Source organism: Orcinus orca, chromosome 8 (genome assembly GCF_937001465.1).
Source record: "Orcinus orca chromosome 8, mOrcOrc1.1, whole genome shotgun sequence".
NCBI classification, from domain to species: domain Eukaryota; kingdom Metazoa; phylum Chordata; class Mammalia; order Artiodactyla; family Delphinidae; genus Orcinus; species Orcinus orca.
This window is the reverse complement of record NC_064566.1, coordinates 40,799,504-40,824,184: the sequence shown is the minus strand read 5'-3', so window position 1 is coordinate 40,824,184 and position 24,681 is coordinate 40,799,504. Positions and strand designations below refer to the sequence as shown.

At 38.3% G+C, this 24,681-nt stretch overlaps 1 protein-coding gene and 1 long non-coding RNA gene across 2 annotated transcripts in view; one reads left to right on the top strand and one right to left on the bottom strand.

Annotated features, from left to right (window-relative positions):
• The window catches only part of LOC125965224 (uncharacterized), a 149,848-nt gene that overhangs the window by 67,075 nt on the left and 58,092 nt on the right, over nucleotides 1-24,681 (top strand). The window lies entirely within an intron of this gene.
• On the bottom strand, nucleotides 886-4,185 carry LOC101290484 (calcitonin receptor-stimulating peptide 2-like). Its single transcript, XM_033404440.2, is given in 4 exon segments — nucleotides 886-1,105; nucleotides 1,819-1,831; nucleotides 3,113-3,245; nucleotides 4,010-4,185. Coding segments are annotated over 4 exon segments (393 nt in total). The 5' UTR covers nucleotides 4,096-4,185; the 3' UTR covers nucleotides 886-944.

The window sequence follows — 24,681 nt, the reverse complement described above, 5'->3', positions numbered from 1 at the left end:
CAGCATTACTAGGCATCTCCAGACACCCACAAGGCAGCGATTTCATGTGCCCCTGAGGTTTAGCAGAGCAGCCAACAGGTTGGCTGACAGGGCCCAGATTTGCTACCAGATAAGCCAGTGAGACATGCATCATATTTATAGAATACAGAATCAACTATAAAAAAGTTGCACATTGGGTAATTACAATGATTTTATTCTGCATTTATCTTTAGTTTATTTCAAGCAAAAAGGAGTGTTTTCAATATCAAGAGGCATGCATATATGTGTGTCTTCCATGATATTTCTTTTCAATAAGGTGCTTTCATTGCAAATTAAAAGAAATGGAGTTCAGCTCCTTGGTGACCCAGGAGAAAAAAAAAGTAAGAACTAGAATATTATTACTTATTAACAGCAAGGCTCTTGTCATGTATTATCTCAATTACTTTTTATATTAATGATACAGGTAGGTACTTATTGTTGCTTTCAAGTTATATGGGGAAACAGGCTCAGAGAGGGTCAGGTCCATGGTCATATAGTTCGTAGAGGACAAACACAGTATTTGAACCCAAGTCTATGCTCTGAATCCAGATGTACATGACATTGTAGGGAATACTCCCAAAGGGTAGGGTCTTTGCCTTTCAAACTAAAAAACTAGAATAATCACAATTATAACTGTAGGGAACTGTGTTTTAAATGAATAGGATCTATATTTCCTGGCAGATGATCTCAGAGTCACTTGGAGGCACTGAATAAAAGCAGAAATGAACCCAAATTCTAGGTGTTCTAGCTATTGGGACTCTGTTCTTTCTCCAGACACTGTGGTTGGCACCTTCACTGTGGATTTTTTTTACAATACAGGACCAGGGAGGGTCAGACTGTGGCCTGCACTCCTGCAATACTCAGCCATCTGCCCTGCCGTCTGAGGTACTAGGGCAGTTGTCTTCTTCCTGGAGTCATTTCACTGCTCAGGCCTGAAGGTCGCTGCGGTGCCAGCCAAAGGCTTTGGAGCCCACGTTGGTGGGCGTGAAGCTGTTCTTAACCACACTGTCAGACCTGCTCAGCCAGCCCGCCATCTTATGGGTCACACAGGTCGCAGTGTTACAGGATCTCTTCTGGGCAGTGATGCTGATTTGCAGGATAGAGAAAAAGAAAAGGCCTGTCAGTGAGAGGCTGAGGGCAGGTGCTACCCCATGGGACCAACATGGTAAAATTACTGCTCTGAGAGGCACCAATGAACTTTAAATATTTTTCCTAAACACGAAATCACCACAGACAATCATAGGGCATTAGGGAAAGTGCCACAATCACTCCCCATAGACGTTTCCAAGGGTGTCAGAAAACCCAAACGTGCTCTGGGCAACAAGCCATGGAACACAGAACTATAGCAGCCAGTCTTTTCTGTACAAGTAAACGAAAGCTTAACCAAGGCTTAGGTGACTAGAGAGATTATGGTGCCATATCCAACCTCATTCTTAAAGATTGTCTAGAAGATGCATCCCATTCACAAGGTACTGAGTACTCCTTAGGAAAAGGAAAATTCCCCTGTCCTCCTGGAAGAGGAAGCGAGTTTGCAGCATCAAGTCTCAGAGGTGCTTAGTGCTCCTGTTTTCACTACCTGAGGTTGTTCACAGGGACCACCCACTATGCCCTGACTCCAGCTACCCGGGGCTAAAGCTACTTGCCAGACAGGTCCCTGTATCCATGAAGTGTGGGATGTGGCCAGAGCAATAACCACCACAGCTCAGGGGTTTTTAGAAATATACTATTATTCCCCCAATGAAAGGCATGTTCAGAAGCAGGACTGAGAAGCTCTGCTATGAAATCCGCAGGTACTTACAGGGCTGCCCTCTCTCTCGTCATCTCTTCCTGAATGATTCTCTCTGGCCTGCTCTCCCTCCTCCCATCTGATGTTCCAGACATCCACTGCCACAAAGAATGCCACTGATACTAGCCCAAAGAGCAACCAGAGAAGACCACATGCATCAAGTTACAGGAACAAAGGAATTAGAAAGGAGAGGAAGAGGTTGAGTAGGCACCTTGAGGCATGCCAACATGAGGGGTCATGGTCTTTCTCCAATACTCTGGCCATGACCCATTTCTTGCCAGGCATTCTGACCCCAGTTTTAGTTAAGGGGAATGTGTAAAACTTGTTGAGGTCCTATGTGTATGTGCCCAGGACACAGGTGCTCAGATTGTTGCACTGCTTAGTTCTGGACCTGTCCAGGCTACAGGGAAAAGTCAGGCTAGACAATACCATGCACCAGGGCTGCCCCTGCAGGCAGTCATGCAGAAGGTTAGAATAGGGAGAGGGCACCTGGAGCAAAAGCAGAGGGGCAGGAATGGGGGCGGCTCACGCATCCTCCATTAGGAGAACACAGAGGTTCACTGAGCCAGGGCAGTGTGGGGAAGGGCTGCGGGGGGAAGGGGTGACCTTTTCTGGCATTCCACATGCTGCTCAGTCCTTCTTGCTCTGCAGCGAGGTTCTTAGGGCAGATACAGGTACAGCACATACCTCTGCCCAGGTACGGCCAGGTCAGGAGCTGGTGTGAGCTCCAAGCTCAGGGTGCACAGGGAGGTGAGGCTGGGGAAGGGTGTCTGGTCCAGTGAGAACATGCACATCTCCACAGATTCTACACATCTGAAGGCCCAGGACCTACCTCAGACACTGTGCTACCTGACAACATCCTTTGTAAGGGCTCTGGCTTCACCTTGCAAATGTGCAATGAAGATGCCTTGCAGGTGTGAAAGAATATCATGTGCAGGTTAACAAGGAGGGGCTAGATTTATAAAATCCCCTGAGATACATGGGATTCATTCCCTGGCTTTATGAGGCTAAACTCCTCCAGTGCTGGGAGGTATCCTCAGTACTGCCAGACAATTTCCGGAGTGAGGAGTTCCACAGCTTCCCCCACTGCTTTTAGAAAGGAATCTTTGTACATGTGGTACAACCATAGTTCCTTCACATGACCTCTGTCTTCAGTGGAGCCTGTAGAAGAGGTGGGCCCCAGGCCAAGGTGAACAGTGACTGCTTGCTGGCTGCCTATCCAGCTATGTTCTCTCCTACCTGTCAGGATACATCTTCCTGGTAAGCCAGGGGAGAGGGTAAGTGCTGAGCAGAGGGCAGAGCCTTAACCTGAAGCCCTCCTGTCTCTTGCTTCAGCTCACAGGCCTTCATCTACACATAATCGTTCATCATTGCAGCCAGTAGGAGGCGCATTTCCTTATTGGTGAGTGTAGCAGGATCAAAGCCATTCTCCAAGGCCCACCTAGGGAAGGGGAGCAAGCACAATCCTGGCTCTGAGTCCCTGCCTACCCCCACCCCCAGGATTAGCAGCCAGGTTTCCTGGTTTCTCTATCTTCCCCTGAGGATGTGGCTGCCCCAACTGCCAACGGAAGAAATGAGGCCATTGTCTATCCCAAAATGCTGCTTCACCAGGAGTTAGGCTCTGGTGTGACCTCAAAGAAATGGTTTGCTGGCAACTGATGGTTAGATTTTCAGGAATTTTTTGAGCTTAGTGTTTTAAATGCAGCCATTATTAAAAATTAAATGATAATGATAATTTGAATCTGCAAATGGTTTCAGTTTAATAAATATAATTTGAATGAGGATGAGAAATTAGATGAATAGATCACATATCAGATTTAATAACAAATTTATTGGCCAAGTAGTTAGCAGACTAGGATGAAATCCATTTCTCAAATTATGGTTAAGTTAGTAAATAGCTTTGCTAAAGATAAAAGTGTTTGATAAAAAGCAACAAAAGTATGTTGTGAGGTTCAATGAGTTATATGAAATTTATAATAACTAGTACTGTATATGTTATGTCTATTTGTAAACTGTGTGCTACGCATCTTTTTATGATAAACTTATATATAAGTGTACATTTGTACATTACCACCACCCATCCCCCCACCTCCACCCACCAGGAGCCAGTTGCTAAAGATTCAGCACAAGCACAACGGAGAACACAGAACTGTATGATTCCAGGGGCCATAGGAGGTGAGAGTGCTCCTGGCAGGGCTGTCTCACCTGAATGGCGCTGCCTGGAGCATACCTGCCTGGTTCAGGACCAGAATGCTGAGGACCAGGAACAGGGGGAACTTCCAGAAGCCCATGGCACCTTTCTGCAAGGGAAAAATGACATCACCACCTGCAGCAGTTCAAGTTCTGTGAGCCCACAGACCCAGGCTCTGATTCTGTCTCTGACTCTAGCCTGTAGCATGCTTGGCTTAGCAAAGAAACCTAGTGGGACAACTGGGTGAGGAGGTCTCAGTCCGTAGCCCCCTCCCTGTCACCCCACACATTTTCACATACAACCTGTTGGCCAGGACTCCTGGAGGACAGAGTCCGAGTACCTGTCACCACAGCTTTTCCCACTGTGCAACCCAGAGCTGTCCTCCTGGTGTGGGGCTTTTGCTCATACCTGGTTGGGGGAGGTGGGTAGGGAGGACATATCTCTGTGGTTGGAATCCCTGAGAAAGTGAAGAACCAAATTCTACTGCTCAGCTGCTTCAAAGAGTGCCTTTGGCAAAGAGTACCCTGTGACAAGCAAGCTGGCAGAGTCTTAATTTGGAACCCAGGACTTAAATGGGGGAAAAAAGCTCCCAGAACCTGCCACTGGGGCTTGCGTTTAACGGTTACCTGCCCCTCAGTCACTGCATCTGTTTGCCATCCGTTTGTGCTGGCCCAGGTTCCAAACCCATTTCCCACGCACCATTAGGCGAGGGATGTGATCCATGAGCGCACTGTCCGCACAAAGCCATTCCTGCGTCCTGCTCTGTGGGTGGTGCCTGGGGAGCTCCAGCATCCCAAAATTGACCTAAGCACGTGTGCCGCAGGAGACAGAGAGACTGGAGCCCGCCTCAGTGAGGGGAGAGTGGAGCAGAGAGTCCCTGGACTGAAACCATGCGGTGTTACCTGTGGAAGGATCCTGGGATGAATCGCGGAGTAACACAAATTGTGTGATGAAAAGACCTAGACAGAAGTGGACAGAGACCCTGAATCATGAAATGTCTAGAGTAACCCTCTGGCATTTATTTTACTTCTCTACAGTCCTACTAGGTGTGGGGTAATGTTGGAACATAGGTGGTCGTTAGATCATGTATAGCTTATATTAGGAAAGTCATTCTACTGATTTGGCCTCTTTATAAGTCTAGAAAGTAGTAAGTAAACTAAAATAGCTGTGAGGCACCTTCCAGCCTTATTCTTTTATTTTATTAAAATGGGGGTGGGAGGGGTGAAGGAGGTGGGTATAGAAGAAAAAAGAACAACTGAAGGACATTGTGTGATGGCAATGAGATTTACTTGGAGGTTAGTTGGGAGACATTGATAATGCTTATTGTATTTTAATTTTGAGAGGAACGCCAGCCTGAGCTGCTGGTAAGTGCTTCTGGAAGAAGCAGTCTTCAAGGAAGCCACCTTTCAGTCAAATATAAAATGGGGCTGGTGCCTTGTTTTCTCCCTACGTTTTACAGCTCATGCCCTCATGAGGAATTTTATTCCCTCACACTGCTTCATCCATTCTCTTCAGTAAGCATGCTTATCCACATCTGTGATGGTCCCTGGTCAGTTTTAGAAGTACACAGAAGCTACTCTAGATATTTTAAGCAGAAAGGCATTTCATACAGGAACTAGATGTTAAAAAATAATGTGTATAGTTCCGGAAGATGCTACATTTACCATAACCAAAAGGTGGAGACTGAGAAGTCCACACACTTGAACTGTAGACATGAAAAAAGCCCCATGGAGCCTGTGATTCAGGGATCAGGACGCTGCCCTGTGCTGCCACAACTACCTTTCAACACCAGTGACATCCTGGACCCAGGGATGCTGCTGTCGAACTCCTGGCTTCTTGACTGCTTGCCAGCAGAAAACAGAAGAGCAGGAAGATAGAACTCTCTGACTCTGCCTTCCAATTCTCACATGAGATATCTAATTGGAAAAAAATTGCATTCAGACACTGCCTTTAAGGAAGTGTGGGAAAAATCAATGTAATCCATCACACTAACAGACTAAAAAAGAAAAATCACATGATAGTATTAATAGATGCAGAAAAGGCATTTGACAAAATCCGACACCCATTTATGATAAAAACTCAGAAAACTAGCAATAGAGGGGAACTTCCTCAACTTGATAAAGACTACAAAAACCCTGCAGTAGCTTTATACTTAATGGTGACAGACTCGAAGCTTTCCCACTAAGATCAGGTACAACAATGCCCTGTTTTACTACTCCTTTTCAGAGTCATACTGGAAGTCCTTGCTAGTGTAATAAGGTAAGAAAAGGAGATAAAAGGTATACAGGTTGGAATGAAAGACAAAACAAAAAAACACCCAAAAGAAACAAAAAAAATCTCCTCCTGGAGCTAATAAGTGATTATAGCAAGGTTGCAAAATACAAAGTTAACATACAGAAGTCAATTTTTTTCCTATATACCAACAATGGACAAGTGGGATTTGAAATTAAAAACATAATACTGGTTACATTAGCACCACCCAAAATGAAATAGGTATAAAGCTAACAGAATATGTACAAGATCTGTATAAGGAGAACTACAAAACTAATGAAAGAAATCAAATAATAGCTAATAAATGGAGAAATATTCCATGTTCATTGAGAGGAAGACTCAATATTGTCAAGATGTCAGCTCTTCCCAACTTAGTTGATCTACAGATTCAATGCAGTCCCAATTAAATCCCAGCAAGTTATTTTATGAAAGTTGACAAATTGATTCTACAGTTTATTTATTTTTGGCTGTGCCATGCGGCATGTGGGATCTTAGTTCTCCGACCAGGGATCAAACCCATGCCCCCAGCAGTGGAAGTACAGTCTTAACCACTGGAACAGTAGGGAAGTCTCTGATTCTACAGTTTATTAGGAGAAGCAAAAGAACCAGAATAGTCAATGCAATCTTGAAGGAGAAATACAAAGTTGGAGGATTGATGCTGCTTGACTTTAAAACTTACTATAAGGCTACAGTAATCAAGACAGTGTGGTATTGGTGAAAGAATAGACAAATAGATCAATGGAACAGAATAGAGAGCCTGGAAATAGACCCCCCATAATATAATCATCTGATCTTTGATAGAGGAACAAAGGCAATGCAAAAGAAGTATGGGTGGTGGTTTTGTTTTCCAGTTGACTGGGAGAGTTGGAAGAAACCATTTTCATTATAATAGCCAAGTGCTGTGAATATTCTCAGCCTGTCACAGCTAAGGCTTAAACCAAAGGAGTGGATCTCTAATAATGGAACTTCATCTATCAGTGAGAGAAAGTATTTTTTCTCTTAGTGCTGGAAGGGCTTTTCAGATCTTAACACATAAATGATCCTTTACCAACTTTACCTTTGGCCTTCTGGTACCTTACGGTTATGACTATCCAGTAGAGAACAAAACCCTCACTTTTCTATTTATCACTACTCATATGTAATTTTGTAATTGAGATGATCAACTAGGTTGTCCCACCTCAGGCTCTTACTATCCTCCATTGTGGTGAAACACAACTCTGAGTGCACATAATGGAATGTGCAAAAGAGGCGCATCTGTGCTGGTTGTACACTCTGCACTGCAGGAGCTCTGTGGGGGCAAGCACCAAGTCCCAGGCCAGAGCCACAGCCATCCAAGAACTGGCAAGGAGCCCAGGAGACACTCTCACCTGATGCTGCTCCTCAGGATGAGTCTTGGAGGGACGGTTTTCAAAGGGCAAGAAAGAGGCTCTCACTGCTGCACTCTTCTCTACTGTAAGTGTTACCATTCTGCACACAGAAATGTCAGAGCCCTAGACAGGGTATTCACATTTCTCCAGACACCCATCCCACCCTGCATCCTGAAGATGGGATCCTTGCCATGAAACAGTGAAGTCTTTCACTTCATCTTTCACAAAACACCCTCGTTGTGATCAAATCCATAGACAAACATTATCAACTGTTTTCTGTCACTCTAAGAGCAAATGTAGGAAGCTGTTTCTATTTTCTGAGCACTGAGAGAACATAATATATGATTACAAGGAAAGCTTTATGTTCTGAGAGACTTTTAGTGATTCTTGAGACCACTCCTCCTTACTATCCCCCAAGGGGAGGTGAGGATGGGGGAGGAGGCATCTCATCAGTGCTGTTAGACTGCTTGAGCCATGGATCAAGTTCCCCTTTGCTAATGTAGCCAAGGGAAGAATGCCAAAGAAGGAATGCTCCTTAATTTAAGTGAACTGGAGGTATTTACAGAATGGAAATCAATCTGTTTTGAAATTTAAAAAATGATCTGAACAAGGATCCTCTCCTGATCGATATTATGGTTAGATTAGAGTTTACTGATGTGGATTTCAGGCAAGGATGACCTCAGGATCATCCTTTTTGGATCTTCTCCCTCCTGCTGCTGCCTCCTTCTTCATGTAAGGTCCAATCTGAATGGTGTTCTCATAGGAACTTTCTAATGGCCTGACCCTAGGCTGTTACTTATTTTGACAACATCCTGACCAAAGGCCTTATCTTGGAACATCAGGCAGCTTGAGGGGCAGTGAAGAAATCCTTATTTGGGACTATTATATAGACCTTTGTTATATAAACCTTCGTAATTGTTGCCAAAACAATTGTAAAACATGGCTTATGTTAATCAATGAATCTTATTAAAACCGTGGTCTAGAATTCCAGGAAAAATTGACATCTAGAGGTCAAAAAGTTAAAGACAAAGATACGCTTACGTCTTTGTCTGTTCAGGCTGCTGTAACAGACTACCATGGACTGGGTGGCTTTTAAACAACAAAAATTTATTTCTTACCATTTTGGAGGCTGGGAAGTCCAAGATTAAGGTACTGGCAGATTTGGTGTCTGGTGAGAGCCCACTTGCTGGTTCATACTTAGATGGCTGTCTTCTCGCATGGCAGAGGGGCAAAGGAGCTCTCTAAGGTCTCTTTTATAAGGGCACTAATCCCATTCATGAGAGCTCCACCCTCAAGAGCTAATCACCTTCCAAAGGCTCTACCGCAAAACCAGTTGGGTGACCTTGGCTCATGCTTAGTGTCCCAGTGGGGCTGTTACTACAACGCCCTTTCACTCTCAGAAGGATACCAGTATGGACAGTGTCTTAGTCCATTTGGGCTTCTGTAACAAATTACCGCAGACTGGTTAGCTAGTAATCAACAGAAATTTATTGCTCACATTCCTGTATTCTGGAAGTCCAAGATCAAGGTGCCAGCATGGTCAAGTGGGGGTTCGCTTCCTGGTTAAATATATGGTTGTCTTGTTGCTGTATCCTCACATGGTGGAAGAGGATAGGGATCTCTCTGGAGCCTCTTTATAAGGCACTAATTCCATTTATGAGGGCTCCAATCTCATGGCTTAAGTATCTCCCAAAGGCTCCACATACTAATATCATCACATTGGGTATTATGTATGGACACAAACATTTCAGACCATAGGCAACAATAAATCTTATTGTTGCCTAATATATACGTCATTAGTCTAGGGTATGTGGTCAGTCAGTGTAAACTCTGTGATGGAATCATCATTAGATGAGACCTAGTACTATAGAAGACAGGAGAAATAGACTGCACTGGAGGTGAAAAGAAGGAAGACAGATCCCATAAAAAGATAAAGCTGCTGATAGGCAAGCCCTTTATCCTCTAGGCAACAGAATCTACTACACCTCTGATATCTGAAATAAATATGTCAAATATGAGAGGTATGTGAAGTATTTGAATGAGAATGTGTAATTTATTAGGATACATATTTATCATTATTCATCCTTTACTAAGTGCAGTTTTTTAGCTGCTGGAAATAGAAAAATGAAGAAGAAAAGGATTCTGCCCTCAGGGAATACTAGATCTACTTCAGTGTGTATTAACAAGCTCTCTTCAATCTTGGAGTCATTTTCATAAGCCCAAGTTACAGGAAATCTTTACTTCCCAAATCACTTCCCTCAAGGAACTCTACCACATACTTAGAAAAGGTCTTGAACTCCTGATCTATTTATAAAAGCATGGAACATAAAAATGAAATCAAAAAATTTTAGGCAATCATCTAGAATTTTCTATCCAGCAAAACTCTGAATTTTCTGTAATGATGTAAATATTCTGTACTTGTGCTGTCTGATGCCATAGCCACTAGCCACGTGTAGTTATTGAACACTTGATATTGGCTAGGGCAACTGGGCAACTGATTTTTAAATGTTATTGAATTTAAATATAAATTGCCACATAGCTAGTGGGTACTGTTTTGGACAGTACAGATTCTAGACCTTTTTTGATTCTCAGTTAAAATAGTCAAGTTTTTTGCTCTTTTTACTTGGATGTTTTAGCACTGTAGGGGTATGACATATGTCCTAAATGAAAGTGGGTAAATCACAGGAATGACAATTCTACAATCTCCATATTTAATGAGAGAAATGTATTTATTCACTCAGTCAAATTAGATTTATTGAGCACAACTGTGTGCTGGGCACAATGATGAGATATGATGTACATGGACTTGCCCCCAGGGGATTATAGGGCTTCAGGATAAATAATTCATCAGTGCTGGTAATGGGAATCATTTAGTGCCCATCTTAGAATATTTTTTCTACTCTTTTTCCTTTCCCAGACACCAAATCAGATGTATCAGAAGTTTCTGGCTGCTTAAGCCTTAAAGTAAACAGAGGTCAGGCAATATCTCTGTACTGTGAAAAGGGGACTTCCATGTCCTGATGTGACTGAGAATAAGGTATTTAATTTCCTGTCCATTAAAGAAAAATATTGAGAAGCCCAGGCAGGAGAGATTTAGAGGCATTTCTTATGAAGATTAACTTACTGGTGAAGTATTATTTATAAAACTAAGTAAAAAAGAAATCAAGAAAATGATAGAGACTTCATCTGTTTTCTTTTCTAATATCTGTACGTTGGAGGAAGACGTAATGATATTCCTGGCACGTCATTTTGCCCTCCGGAGCCATCAAACATTGTAGATGTGATTAAGTAGAATTATTTAAATATGGTCATATATCTTTACCTTTCTGGTCAATCACAAGTTCTGGTTATTTTTTTTTTAATAAAGAGTTTTTGGTTTTGTTTTTTGTTTTTTAAAATGTAACCCAAGTGTCCCAAAGTCCCCAGGCCTCTTGGGGTCATTCTTTTATTTAATATTCAAATAAAAATGGCTTAAGCTCCCATTCTACATAATAGCAAGTTCTAGTTTTAACATATCTTTCCTTTAAGTTTAACTTTCTTTCTTTCTTTTTTTTTTTTTTTTTAAATCCATGCTTATGTTCCTTAAAAGGATTGGAAAAGGGAGGGAGGGGTTTTTGGAAGTATTGTTAAGAGGCCCCGAGCAACTGAGCCCATCATTACATTAAGCCCTAATTTTCGTCTTCCCCAGAGGATACTGTATCTTCGTAGGGCAGCTGGCTAGAATTCAGGATTGTCACTTAACTGAGAACAGGGTGAATCCAGTACTGATGAACTGTTTTCATGAAGCCTGAGTAGTACTGTAAGATCCAGGCCCCTGGGGAATCTTTGTTGAAAGAGAGCCTAAAGACCCACCTGTAGTTTTTCCACACTAAGCCAGTAATCCCTTGTATTTGGGGGGGGAGGGGCAGATAAGATCATCCTCATCCGTTTTAGGAGCCAGGACCTGAGGTGGCTAACCTCTATATTGTTTTTTTACGTTATTCTTTTTTTTAAAATGATGTATAGTTGATTTACAATGTTGTCTGAGTTTCAGGTGTACAGCAAAGTGATTCAGATATATATAATATATATATTCTTACATATATGTATATATAATATATTCACATACATATATATTTTTTCTTTTTATATTCATATACATATATATATTCTTTTTCAGATTCTTTCCATTATAGGTTATTACAAGATATTGAATATAGTTCCCTGTGCTATGCAGTAGGTTCTTGTCATTTATCTATTTTATATATAGTAGCATGTATATGTTAATCCCAAATTCCTAATTTATCCCTCCTCTCCACCTTTCCCCTTTGGTAACCATAAATTTGTTTTCTATGTCTGTGAGTCTTTCTGTTTTGGAAATAAGTTCATTTGTATCATTTTTAAGAATCCACGTATATGTGTTATTCTATGATGTTTGTCTTTCTCTTCCTGACTTCACTTAGTATGATAATCTCTAGGTCCGTCCATGTTGCTGCAACTGGCATTAGTTCACTATTTTTTATGGCTGAGAAATATTCCATTGTATATATATATATGCCACATCTTCTTTATCCATTCATTTGTCGATGGACGCTTAGGTTGCTTCCATGTCTTGGCTATTGTAAATAGTGCTTCTATCAACACTGGGGTGCATGTATCTTTTCAAGTTAGAGTTTTTGTCTTTTCCGGATATATGCCCAGGAGTGAAATTGCTGGCTCATATGGTAACTCTATTTTTAATTTTTTAAGGAACCTCCATAGTGTTTTCCATAGTGGCTGTGCCAATTTACATTCCCATCAACAGTATTGGAGGGTTTCCTTTTCTCCACACCGTCTCCAGTATTTATTATTCGTAGAATTTTTGATGATGCCCATTCCGACCGATGTGAAGTGACACCTCATTGTAGTTTTGATTTGCATTTCTCTAATAATTAGGGATGTTGAGCATCTTTTCATGTGCCTCTTGGCCATCTGTATGCCTTCTTTTGGAGAAATGTCTGTTTAGGTCTTCTGCCCATTTTTTGATTGGGTTGTTAGTTTTTTTGATATTGAGCTGTATGAGCTGTTTGTATATTAAGAAAAAATTTTAAGTAACATAGAATACAAAGAAAGCAACAGTTTATTCAAAATGGCCAGAAATAACAAGGTTTAGCATTTGGTAAGAATAATTCCAAACACAACTTTATACCCATAATCAGACAAAACTATGGATACGTAGGTGGTAGGTTAAGTAGATACATAAAAAGAGTTTTATAAACTAGAATCATACTGTACCTGCCTTTTAAATGTATTATATTTATCATACTTGAATTGAATAGAAAAAATAAGCTGAAGAAATAGCTGAATTGCAGATATTTATTTAACAAAGTGATCATAAATTATTATGAATTGAAGCTATACTTTTTTCCCCATTAATTTCTTTTACTGAGTTATAATTTACATAGAGTAAAATGTAAAATGTACCTTTTCTTAGGTAAAGAGTTCTATTAATTTTTTTAGAACATTTAATTTTTAGAGCAGTTTTAGGTTTACAAAAAAGTTGAGAGGAAGGTACAAAGATTTCTCATCAGCCGTCTGCCCCCACACACACTAGCCTCCCCCATTGTTAACATCACTCACCAGAAAGGTACTTTTTTTTTTTTAACCAAGGATGAACCTACATTGATATATCATAATCACCCAAAGTCCATAGTTTACCTTAGGGTTCACTCTTGGTGTTAATACATTCTGTGGGTTTGGACAAAAATACAACGACACATATTTGCCACTATATCATACAGAGTATTTTCACTGTCCTAAAAGTATGAAACTATATTTTCCATTTTTTTTTTACTGCATGTTCCTTTCCAGTAGGAAAACAAAATTTAATTAAAAGAAAGTTTGAAATACGCATATTTAAAGCAAAGCTTTGCATAAAATGTGCCACATAATTTTAGGAGAAATTTTATTGAGAATAAGATGTTATATATCCCTTTGCCATTTTCCCCTCAATTTTATTAAGGTCTAACTCACATATAATCAAATGCACTCATTTTAAAAATATAGTTTGATGAGTTTTGACAAATGTATACACCCGTATCATCACCAACATATTCAAGATATAAAACATTTCCATCACCCCCAAAGTTCTTTCTTCCCTTTCCCAGCCAATCCCTCTTTCCTACACCCTACAACCAGTGATTTGCTATCTGTCATAGATTAGATTCGTTTTCTAGAGTCTCCAATAAGTAGAACCATACAGTATCTACTCCTTTATCTGACTTCTTTTGGGAACTTATCCATGTTATGTGTATCAGTAGTTTGTTTCTTTTTACTGCTGAGTGTAGTTCATTGTATGAATATGCCATATTTTGTTTATCCATTCACTTACTGATAGTCATTTAACTGTTTGCATTTTTTGTCTGTCATTAAAAAAAAAAACTCCTGTAAACATTCTTGTATATATTTTTTTGGGTGTAAAAATATGTTTTAATTTTTCTTGGATAAATACTTAGAGTGTAGTTGCTAGGTCATATGGGAAGTATATGTTTAGTTTTACAAGAAGGTGCTAAACCATTTTCCATTATTTCATTATTATAACATTTTACATTCCCACCAACTATGTACAAGGATTTTACTTTCTCCGCATCCTCACAAACACTTGGCATTGTTCATTTTTAAAAATTTTAGCCATTCTCCTGATTTTGTATCTGATTATGGTTTTAATTTGCATTTTCCTTATGACTAATGACATTAGCTACTTCTGATGTGCTTATTGGCCATTTGCATAGCTTCTTTTGTAAAGTGTTTTTTCAAATCTTTTGCTGTTTTTTAATTGAGATTTTGTTTTCTAACATTGAATTGTAAGGGTTCTTTATATGTCTATATATGTTAGATACTAGTCCTTTGTCAGATATATGTATCATGAATATTTTCTGCCAGCCTATGGCTTTATTTTAATGCTGCCTTTCAAAAAGTAGATTTTAGTTTTTATAAAGTCCAATGTTTCATGTTTTTTGTACCTTATTTAAAGAAATCTTCAACTACTCCAAGCTTGCAAGATTTTCTCCTATGTTTTCGTTAAATTTTATCGCTTTAGTTTTTATGTTTAGGTCTATGTTCTACTTGAAGTTAATATTTGAGTATCTTTGAGATCAAGATTTCTTTTTTTACCATATGGTTGGCCAGTTGTTCCAGCACCATTTGTTGAAAAGATTATCACTTTCCCATTGAATTGCCCGGAACTTTTGTCAAAAATCAGTTGACCACATATGTGTGTCTATTTCTGGATTATCTGTTTGGTTGTTTTGTTCTATATGATTATCTTCACTACATCACCACACTGTTATAATTACTGTAGTTTTATATTAAGTCTTGAAATCAGGTAGTGTAAGTCTTCCCAACTGAATCTTCTTCAAAATGGCTTTGGCTAGTCTAGCTCCTTTACAGTTCCATTTAAATTGTCAATTTTGAAAAAAATTCTATTGGTAGTTTGATTGGCATAGCACTGAATTTATAGATCAACTTGGGAAGAATTAAAATCTTAGTGATATTGTCTATTCCAATCCATGAACTCGATACATCTCTTCATTTATTTGGGACTTCTTTAGACCTTCTCAGGAGTGTTTTGTAGTTTTCACTAAAAGTTTGTCTGTAAGTGTTTTACATTTGTTGATGTTATTGTAAATTTCAATTCCCAGTTGTTAATTATTTGAATATGGAAGCAAATTGTTTACCTCTCTGAGTGCTTTACATGAATCCTCTAACTTTTATGTGCTGCATTGTAATTATGGTTTAGTTCAGAATATTTTCTTGTTTTCCCTATGATTTATTCTTTGAGCTATGGGTTCACATGAATTATAAAATTTAATCCCCCAATATTTGGGTATTTTGAGATTTCTTTTTAGTTAGTAATTTCTAATTTAATTCCCTTTTGATTTCAGTCTTTTAAAATGTATTGAGACTTAGCTAATGACCTAGCATCTGTTCTATATTGATCAATGCTCCATGAGTACTTAAAAAGGAGATATAGTCTGCTACTGATGGGTAGTTTTCTAGAAATGTCCACTAGTTCAAGTTCTTTGATAGTGTCATTCAATTCTTCTATATTCCTATTGATTTCTGTACTTTTAATATTAATTACTGAGAGAAGAGTTTTGGAATCTACAGCTATAATTTTAGATTTATTTTTCTTTCAATATTATCATGGTTTAGTTTTGTGTATTTTAAAACTTTACTGTTATCCCTTCAAGAATTTTTTTCTCTTCTCCTTTTCATCTCTTTCTAAGACCCCAATTACATGTGTGCTAGACTGCTCGATACTGTTTCACAGATTACTTACACTCTCCTATTTATTTTTATTTTTTTCCCCTGAGTACTTCATTTTGGATATTTTCTATTGCTTTGTCTCCTAGTTCACTAACCTTCTTTATCTTTTATGTCTAATTTATGGTTTATTTAATTCAGTGTAATTTTCACTTCATGTATTGTATTTTTCTTCCCTAGCAGTTCTATTTGGTTTTATTTTTTAAATTCTTCCATTTCTTCCCTCATTATGTTCACATTTTTATTTAAGTTCTCAAGCATATTGAACATATTTATAAAAGTTATTTTATCATTACTGTTACTAATTCCATCAATTTTATCATTTATGCATCTGTTTCTATAAAATTAATTTTTTCCTTGGTCACATTTTTCTCTGTCTTTGCACGTCTAGCCATTTTAGTTGGGTGCTGGACATTGTAAATATTTCATTGTTAAGTGCTGGATTTGCTGTGTTTCTTTAAAGGTGTGGATTTTATTCTAGTAAGCAATTAAATTACTCATGATTTAGTTTGATATTTTCTATGCTTATTTTAAAGCTTTTTAAGGATGTGACTAGAGTAGATATTCCTATATTACCAGTTTAGCCCCATATGTGACTCTTCTAGGGTCACAAGTAAATGCCATGTGTATTTAACAAAGTCTTTCTGCTCTGGTGGGAAGGAACTTCAATAGTCCTGGCCCTGTATAAACTATGGGCTTTTGGCTTTCATTCTGTGGTAATTGTTTTTCCTCCACACATCGTCCTTCATGCAGTCTTGTTGAATTTTATGTTGTGCATGGACAGATTAGTATTAAGTCAAAGGCTGACAGATATCCATATTCAGATATCTGAGACTTCTTCTGAATATTCTACTACCACCTTCTCTGTAATATTCTACTCTGCAAGTTCTAATTGCCTTAACCACGCTAAACTCTAATATCTGTCTCCTCAACTCAGAGAAGACTATTCAGACTTTGAGTTCCTGCTTCCTGCACTTATGGGCCAGAAATTGTCTACTTTCTGAAAGCTGGAGCTATTGCATGACACATATCATTTATTTCTTTTCTTTCAGGGATCATAACCCTTCACTGGTTGTTGTCCAATGTCCAAAATCATTTATTTTATATGTATTTGGCCAGGTTTTTAATTGTTTATGATTGAAGAGTAAGTCCCAAACCATTTACTCCCTCATGGTTGTAAGCACAAACCATGGTATTTTTGTTGTCTTCTGAAATAATTTTTTCCTAGTGGCTTAGTTTTAGTTCTATGTTCATATGGTGGTTATCACTTGTCATTTTACCTCTTTGGGTTCTTAACTTTGAATCAGCTTTTGCTTAGCTCATTTTATCAGTCTGAAGTGCTTTTTGTTGAGGGGCTCATGGGTGCTGTGTCCAGAGAGATTCATATTTGAAAATATCTCTTAACCTTTTTACTTGAAAGACAACTTATGTGGGTTTAATTTTGTGAGTCACATCCATTTTCCACTTTTAATTTATAGACATTTCTCCATTGTCTTCTGCCATTGAATGTTACTGTGAGAAGTCAGTCTGATATCCAGCTCACTTTTTAAAAAAAAATTAATTTATTTGGTTGCACCAGGTCTTAGTTGCAGCAAGTAGGGTCCTTAGTTGCGGCTCATGGGCTCATTGATTGTGGCATTGTGAACTCTTAGTTGTAACATGCATGTGAGAGCTAGTTCCCTGACCAGGGATCGAACCCAGGCCCCCTGAATTGGGAGTGCAGAATCTTATCGTCTGTGCCACTAGGGAAGTCCCTCGAGCTCACTTTTAAATTATTTTATTTTTATTTTTTGCTCACGTATCTGAAGACTTCTGTTTTTATCCTTAAAGTTCAATAATAATCAGGATCTGTCATTGATGCCCTGTATAATTTTTTTGGGGGGTGTATGTGGTATACTGTTTTAATCTACAGATTTTGATTTGCAGATTTTTTTATTGCAAGGAATATATATATATATATATTCTCTTTGTTGGGTTCACCATTTAAGGGACATCTAAATATCTTAATATGAGATAGTCTTTCTTTGACTTCTATTTTTTTAACATCATTTGTTTTATTCTCTGTTTTTCTTTCTATTCATTCCTCATTATTATATTTAGTTTTTCTTCTGCCTTCATCTGAGTTTTAGCTGTATCTGTCCTGTCCATGCAATTTCTAATTTATAGATAATGTTGTTTGGATCTCCTTTTATTTCTTTAGCTTTAAAATTTCTGTTTTTCTTTCCATTCTGATACTTCATTTTCCATTTAGTCTTTAAGCTCTCATTTTACTGAATTCATGTTTACTAAGCAGTTCTATAAAGCTCAGCACTTGTAGGTAATTTGTTTCTGTATCTCATGCTGTGTTATTTTTCAGACTGCATCCTTTGACAGTTCTTGCTTATTTTCTGGATTGTTTGTTTTCTTTGAGTGAATTGTCCTTGGTATTTCTCTCACTCTATCTGAGAATTTGTTTCCCCCCTGTTTGAGGTTTAGATATTTCTTTCCATCATTTTCTGAAGCCTGTTTATCACTGGGTTCTTAGAGAGGCCTTCTCTTATTCCCCAATCTGAATTAGGACTCCACTGTTATTTTTCTCCCAGAACTCTGGTCTTTTCCCTTATAGGATTTATTAAAATGTGTGATTTTGACCACAATTTGAAAAAGAAAGCTCCTTACAGCTTTGAAGTAATTTCCCCTCTCCCCTTAAAGGTCTATTAGTGCCATGAAGGTTTTTTGTTTGTTTGTTTGTTTAAAGCATTAGGAGGTTCAACCTTGTAAATATTTCATTACCTAGTGAATAAAAAATAATTACAGTAAAACTTTCAAATAATCTTAAAGAAAAAGTAACTGCTTTACAAACCACACAGATGATATAGCTTGCTTGGGGCATCATTAAATGTCTAAATGTCATTAGAAAGATACTGATTTTCATGACTACTTTGACCCTTTTTATTAAAGCTTCTACCAAGCACTAAATGATCACCTCAATGCCACTTAACTAAAGAGTGTAAAAGCAAACTCCACACAAATTCTGCAAATTGCTGACTTCATTTTTTTCACACACACACAAACATACGCACATTTATATGTAGCTATAGAACTACTTTTTATTTTGTACTCATTATCATTACCACAACTTAAAAGTTGTGGTGAGATAAAGAATGAGTGGAATTTTCATGCTTGAGGAAAAGATATTAAAGTATCTTTAGAGATATATCTAGAGCCAACTGAAAAGAATTTGAAAAATAAATACAACATTCAATCAGACAGAAAAGTGATTAGTTGACTCCAAATCTGGATAAAGAGTTTCAAAATACCATCTACTCAAATTGACTCATATAAAAGAGCCCAGCATATCTGAAGAAAAATAGAATCATTTTGGAAGCAAAGAATTATCTTTTATTTACTATGCTTCATTTTCTTAGAGTGTAAAAACTTGTGGTATGACAAAAGGATTATTTGGAATTTTTGGTGCTTGGATTGAGAAAGTAAATTTCTGAAGATTGGATTAAAAAATCTTTGGCAAGTCAAGTGGTTTCCAATTATTTGTATTCAACAAAATTGACAAAGGATCTAATCAAGATATTTTCTTATAGATCACTAAAAATTATTTTTGAAGCTTATATCATTAGGTGCTTTCTGGCATTTAACTCAGAAGTAGTTCAGAGATACTACTATGACAAAATTTCTTCCACTCCCATTCTCACTTTTTATATGAATAAGGTATCATAGTTCTTACATCTATTAAATAATTTAAAAATAGGAATAGAATTGCATCTGAGTACTTTTTTCATTTTAGTAATAAGTAGGTTTGTCCATAGATAATGGAACTGATTAAAAAAAAATCCTAACCATCTTGTTAAGAGATGCATTTCTAGTAAAAATTTACTTTATATATTTAATAATTATTTAACCAAATATATAACAAATTTTTAGTGTTTAATCGATTCTATTAATATTTATAATGATAATTTATTTCAGAAGAAAATTTTATACTTGGAGTATTATAGATACAGGAAATAAAAAATATATTCATCTCTTTTTATAGAGAAGAATATAATGGGACAAATAAAAGACTCTAGGGCATAAAATATAATGCATTGTGATAAAATTCAAGGGAAGAAGAACAATGTCAATTTTCTGAAAGTTAAAGAAGAGCCTGTCCTTTTATTTTTTAAATTGATCATGTCATTATATATTGCTATGGCATTTAGAGTCCAATGGTTATATTAAAAGAACAGTATAATAGCTTAAAATGTCGATATTTGCAATATACTGGGTAGTACGTATTTTACAACTCTTTAAACTTATGAGAAACATTTTAGATATTGCCTAAAAGAGGGTAGTGAGCAAAATTGTTTAAAATTACTGTACTAAGCTACAGTGGACTTGTTTTTGTTTTTGTTTTTGCGGTACGTGGGCCTCTCACTGTTGTGGCCTCTCCCGTTGCAGAGCACAGGCTCCGGACGCGCAGCCTCAGCGGCCATGGCTCACGGGCCCAGCCGCTCTGCGGCATGTGGGATCTTCCCGGACCGGGGCACGAACCCGTGTCCCCTGCATCGGCAGGCGGACTCTCAACCACTGCACCACCAGGGAAGCCCAGCTACAGTGGACTTGTAATAATCTCACTTAGTTTAAATTTTCTAGTCTGAAAAACAAACGTAATTATACCAAATTCACAGGGTACTTCTGTTAAATAAAATAATAAATGCAAAGGTCTTAGCATGAAATAAGCTCTCAGAATGTTAATTCTGGTCCTTCTCATTTTTCAAGTGAAGAAACCAAGTTGAAACCTGCCTACGAAAGATGGTGTGAAGCCAGCTAAAGCTCCAGTGAGAAGGGTGTGGAGGCAATACCTTGTATCCCTGGGTAGGGGGAATAGGGTACAGGTAAGGAATCACAGACAAAGGGACTTATCTAGGTGCTAAAGTTAGGGACAGGAACAGAACAGGAAACCAAGCAATTTTCCCTCTCCTCTGTATACTGAGCACTTTCTATATGTCTGGCACTGTGTGTTAAACCCATTTCAATCATTATGTAATTTAGCCCTATGAACAAATCTATGTGAACTTTATTTTTAAAAATTTATCTCCATATAGCAGATAAGGAAATAGAGTCTATGGGATGTTAAGTAATTTGTCTGAGGTGAGGCAGCTAGTACATTTCTGAGGTGGGAATCAAATCCCACCTTAGGTATGTTTGTCCCCAAACACAATCCTGCCTGCATTGAAAACTGTGTGCTTAGTTTCTATTCTACAAGCTCCTTCCTAAGAAGGCCACACCCAGGGAACACCATGAGTTTGGTGTCTAAATTCTAGGAGTGGGCCTTCAGGGATAGAGGCTTCAAAACCCCTATGGCCAGGGCACAGCACGACTCACCAAGACCCATGCTTCAGATTGAAGTTTAAGTCAGACTCAGAGCTGGATTCTAGAGCTGGATTCTAGAGCTGGACTCCAGGCTTAGAGAACTGCCGCTGAGCCCACCTCCACCTCTTGTCATTTCCAGGCACGAATGGCAGTCCCTATCTTGGGTCAGGCTGACATAGCTACTGACTGGTTTCCATATACCCTAGGAAACCCAGCCTGGGCTCTGTGGGCAGCCTGCTGTGAGAAGAAACATTTCTCTTAAGACAGGGTCTTTGACTCAAAGTGCCATTCTTGTGGAAAGACTTGATGAATTAGGAAACCATCATAGTACACTGTAGTAGATTCTCTGAAAAAGATAAGTACAGGAGGAGTGAGATGATGGAGGGGAGGGTCTCTCAACTCATCCCAGAAAGGCCACCCTTGAAGGATAAGAAGCACAATACAGGCTAAGGTAGCAGTGAGAAGTGGGGAAAAGGTGATAAAAGAAGTGGGAGGGGGTAGTGAAAAGGTCTTTGGGTGAAAGAAAACAGGGGTTAGGTGGCAGAGGGCCTTAATGCCATGGTTAAGAGTTTGGACTTTATCCAGTGTGATGGGGAGCAATGGAGTGCTTTAGGCTACACAGTGAACACCTCCCACTGTGTGTGATCAGGGACTGGAAATAGATTAGAAAGGGGTGAAGCATCTAAATTTAGAGACTTGGATATAAGTCAGGCAAAAAATTATAAGGACTCCATTTTAAGTAGTGGTAATGGGATTGGAAAGGAGAAAAAGTTTTTCCAAGTGTTGTCCTGCTTCAGAATAACCTGAAGGTATAATAACCTGAAGGAGGTGCATCTGAAAAATAATGCACATTTCTAGACCAACCAGAGGATGAATCTTTGATGGATAGGGCCTAGGAACCTACAAGTTCAGGTACCTGGCACAGCACTTTACAATTGGGAGGGAACCGCCAAATCCCTGTTTCTGTCTAAAGAGTGAAGGTTTTGGACCACACATCTACTGCCCCGACTTTTATATCTGAGAGCCAGTGAGGCTCAGAATTTGCCAGTTTCTCAGGACTACATTTAACAAAGAGGTGATTTTTACATGGGTGTGTGAGCAATTCCCAAGGCTATCTGAACTAGGTTCATCAGAGGGAGCAGGCAAAAACGCAAAGCTCTCAGTTTTTCCCTGGAAGGGATTAGACTGCATACTTTCCCAAGTGCTGCCTGAAAGTTGGGCTTCTAATCAACCTGCATGTGTGAGCTGACTGGGATCCTCACTGGAGCCTGAAAGAGTTTGTGGGCACTTTCCCAGCCACCCTGAGACACCTTATAATCAAATTGCCAAAAGTTAAGAAAGTAGCAAGAGAAGAGTGATGTGTTACATATAAGGGAACACCCAAAAGACTATCAGTAGATTTCTTGGCAGAAACATTGTAGGCCAGAAGGGAGTGGGATGATATATTTAAAGTGCTGAAAGAAAAAACCTGCCAACTAAGAATACTTTACCTGGTAAAGTTGTCATTTAGAATTAAAGGAGAAATAAAGATATTCCCAGAAGAACAAAACTAGAAATTCATCACCACTAGATTGGCCTTACAAGCAATGCTAAATGGAGTTCTTCCAGCTAAAATGAAAGGACACTAGTTTGTAAAGTGAAAACAAATGAAGTATAAAACCCACCAGTAAAGGTAAATATATGGTTAAATTCAGAATACTTTATTACTCTAATGGTGGTATATAAATTGCTTGTAACTCTAGGATAAAGGTTAAAAGACAAAAGTATTAAAAATAAATATAGCTACAATAATGTTAATTGATATGAAGTAGAAAAAGATGTAAATTGTGACATCAAAAATAAAAAATGTGAAAGGGGAATAAAAGTGTATAGCTTTTGTATGAGATCAAATTAAGTTGTTATCAGCTTAAAATACACTATTATAAGATATTTATTTATATCTTGGAAACTATTATATAATTCAAAAACTTATAGTAGATACACAAAAGATAAAGAGAAGGAATCAAAGCAGAAAATTATATCATAAAGGAAGACAGAGAGGAAAAAAAGAACAAAGGATCAACAAAACAGCCAGAAGATAATTAACAAAATGGGAATAGTAAACCCTTACCTATCAATAATCATTTTAAATGTAAATCTACTAAATTCTTTAAGTTTTTAAGTAAAAAACTATTATAAGAGACTACTATGAACAGTAATATGCCAACAAATTGATCACCTGGAAAAAGTGGATAAATTCGTAGAAACTTACAACTTACTGAGAATGAATCATGAAGAAGTGAAAAATTTGAACAAACCAGTAATGAGTAAGGAGAGTGAAACGGTAATCAAAAACCTTCATATAGGCTTTCCCTGGTGGCACAGTGGTTGAGAGTCCGCCTGCCGATGCAGGGGACACAGGTTCGTGCCCCAGTCCGGGAAGATCCCACATGCCACGGAGCAGCTGGGCCCATGAGCCATGGCCGCTGAGCCTGCGTGTCCGGAGCCTGTGCTCCGCAACGGGAGAGGCCACAACAGTGAGAGGCCCGCATACCGCAAAAAAAAAAAAAAAAGAAAAAGAAAAAACCTTCATATAAAGAAAAGTCCAGGACCAGATGGCTTCACTGATAATTTCTACAAAATATCTAAAGAAGAATTAATACCAGTCTCAAATTCTTCCAAAAAACATTAAAGAAGAGGGAACGCTTCCAAACTTATTTTATGAGGCTAGCATTACCCTAAAACCAAGGCCAAAGAAGTATACTACAAGAAAAGAAAATTTCAGGCCAATATCCCTGTTAAACATAGATGCAAAATCTTCAACAAAATACCAGCAAACCGTACTCAACACATTAAAAGGATCATACACCACGATCAAGTAGAATTTATCCCTGGATGCAAGGATGGCTCAAAATTTGCCAATCAGTAAAAGTAATGCACAACATTAACAAAATGAAAGATAAAAATCATATGATCATCTTAATAGATACAGAAAAAACATTTGACAAAGTGCAACATCCTTTCATACTTAGAACTTTCAACAAACTAAGTATAGCAGGTATGTACCTCAACATAATAAAGGCCAACATGACAAGCCCACAGTTAACATCATATTCATTGGACAAAGCTGAACACTTAAAATGTACTTTTGTCATTCCTATTCAATAGAGTACTGGAAGTCCTAGCCAGAGAAAACAGGGAGGAAAAAGGAAAAAGAAGGCATCAAAATTGCAAAGGCAGAAGTAAAATTGTCTTCTTTTTCAGATGACATGATGTTATATATAAAAACCCTAAAGAATTTACCAAAAAACTGTTAGAGCTTATAAAAAATTTGTTAAAGTTGCAGGATACAAAATTAACATATAAAAATCAATTGTGGAGAGGGCAGACAGCAGAAGCAAGAAGAACTACAATCCTGCAGCCTGTGCAACAAAAAC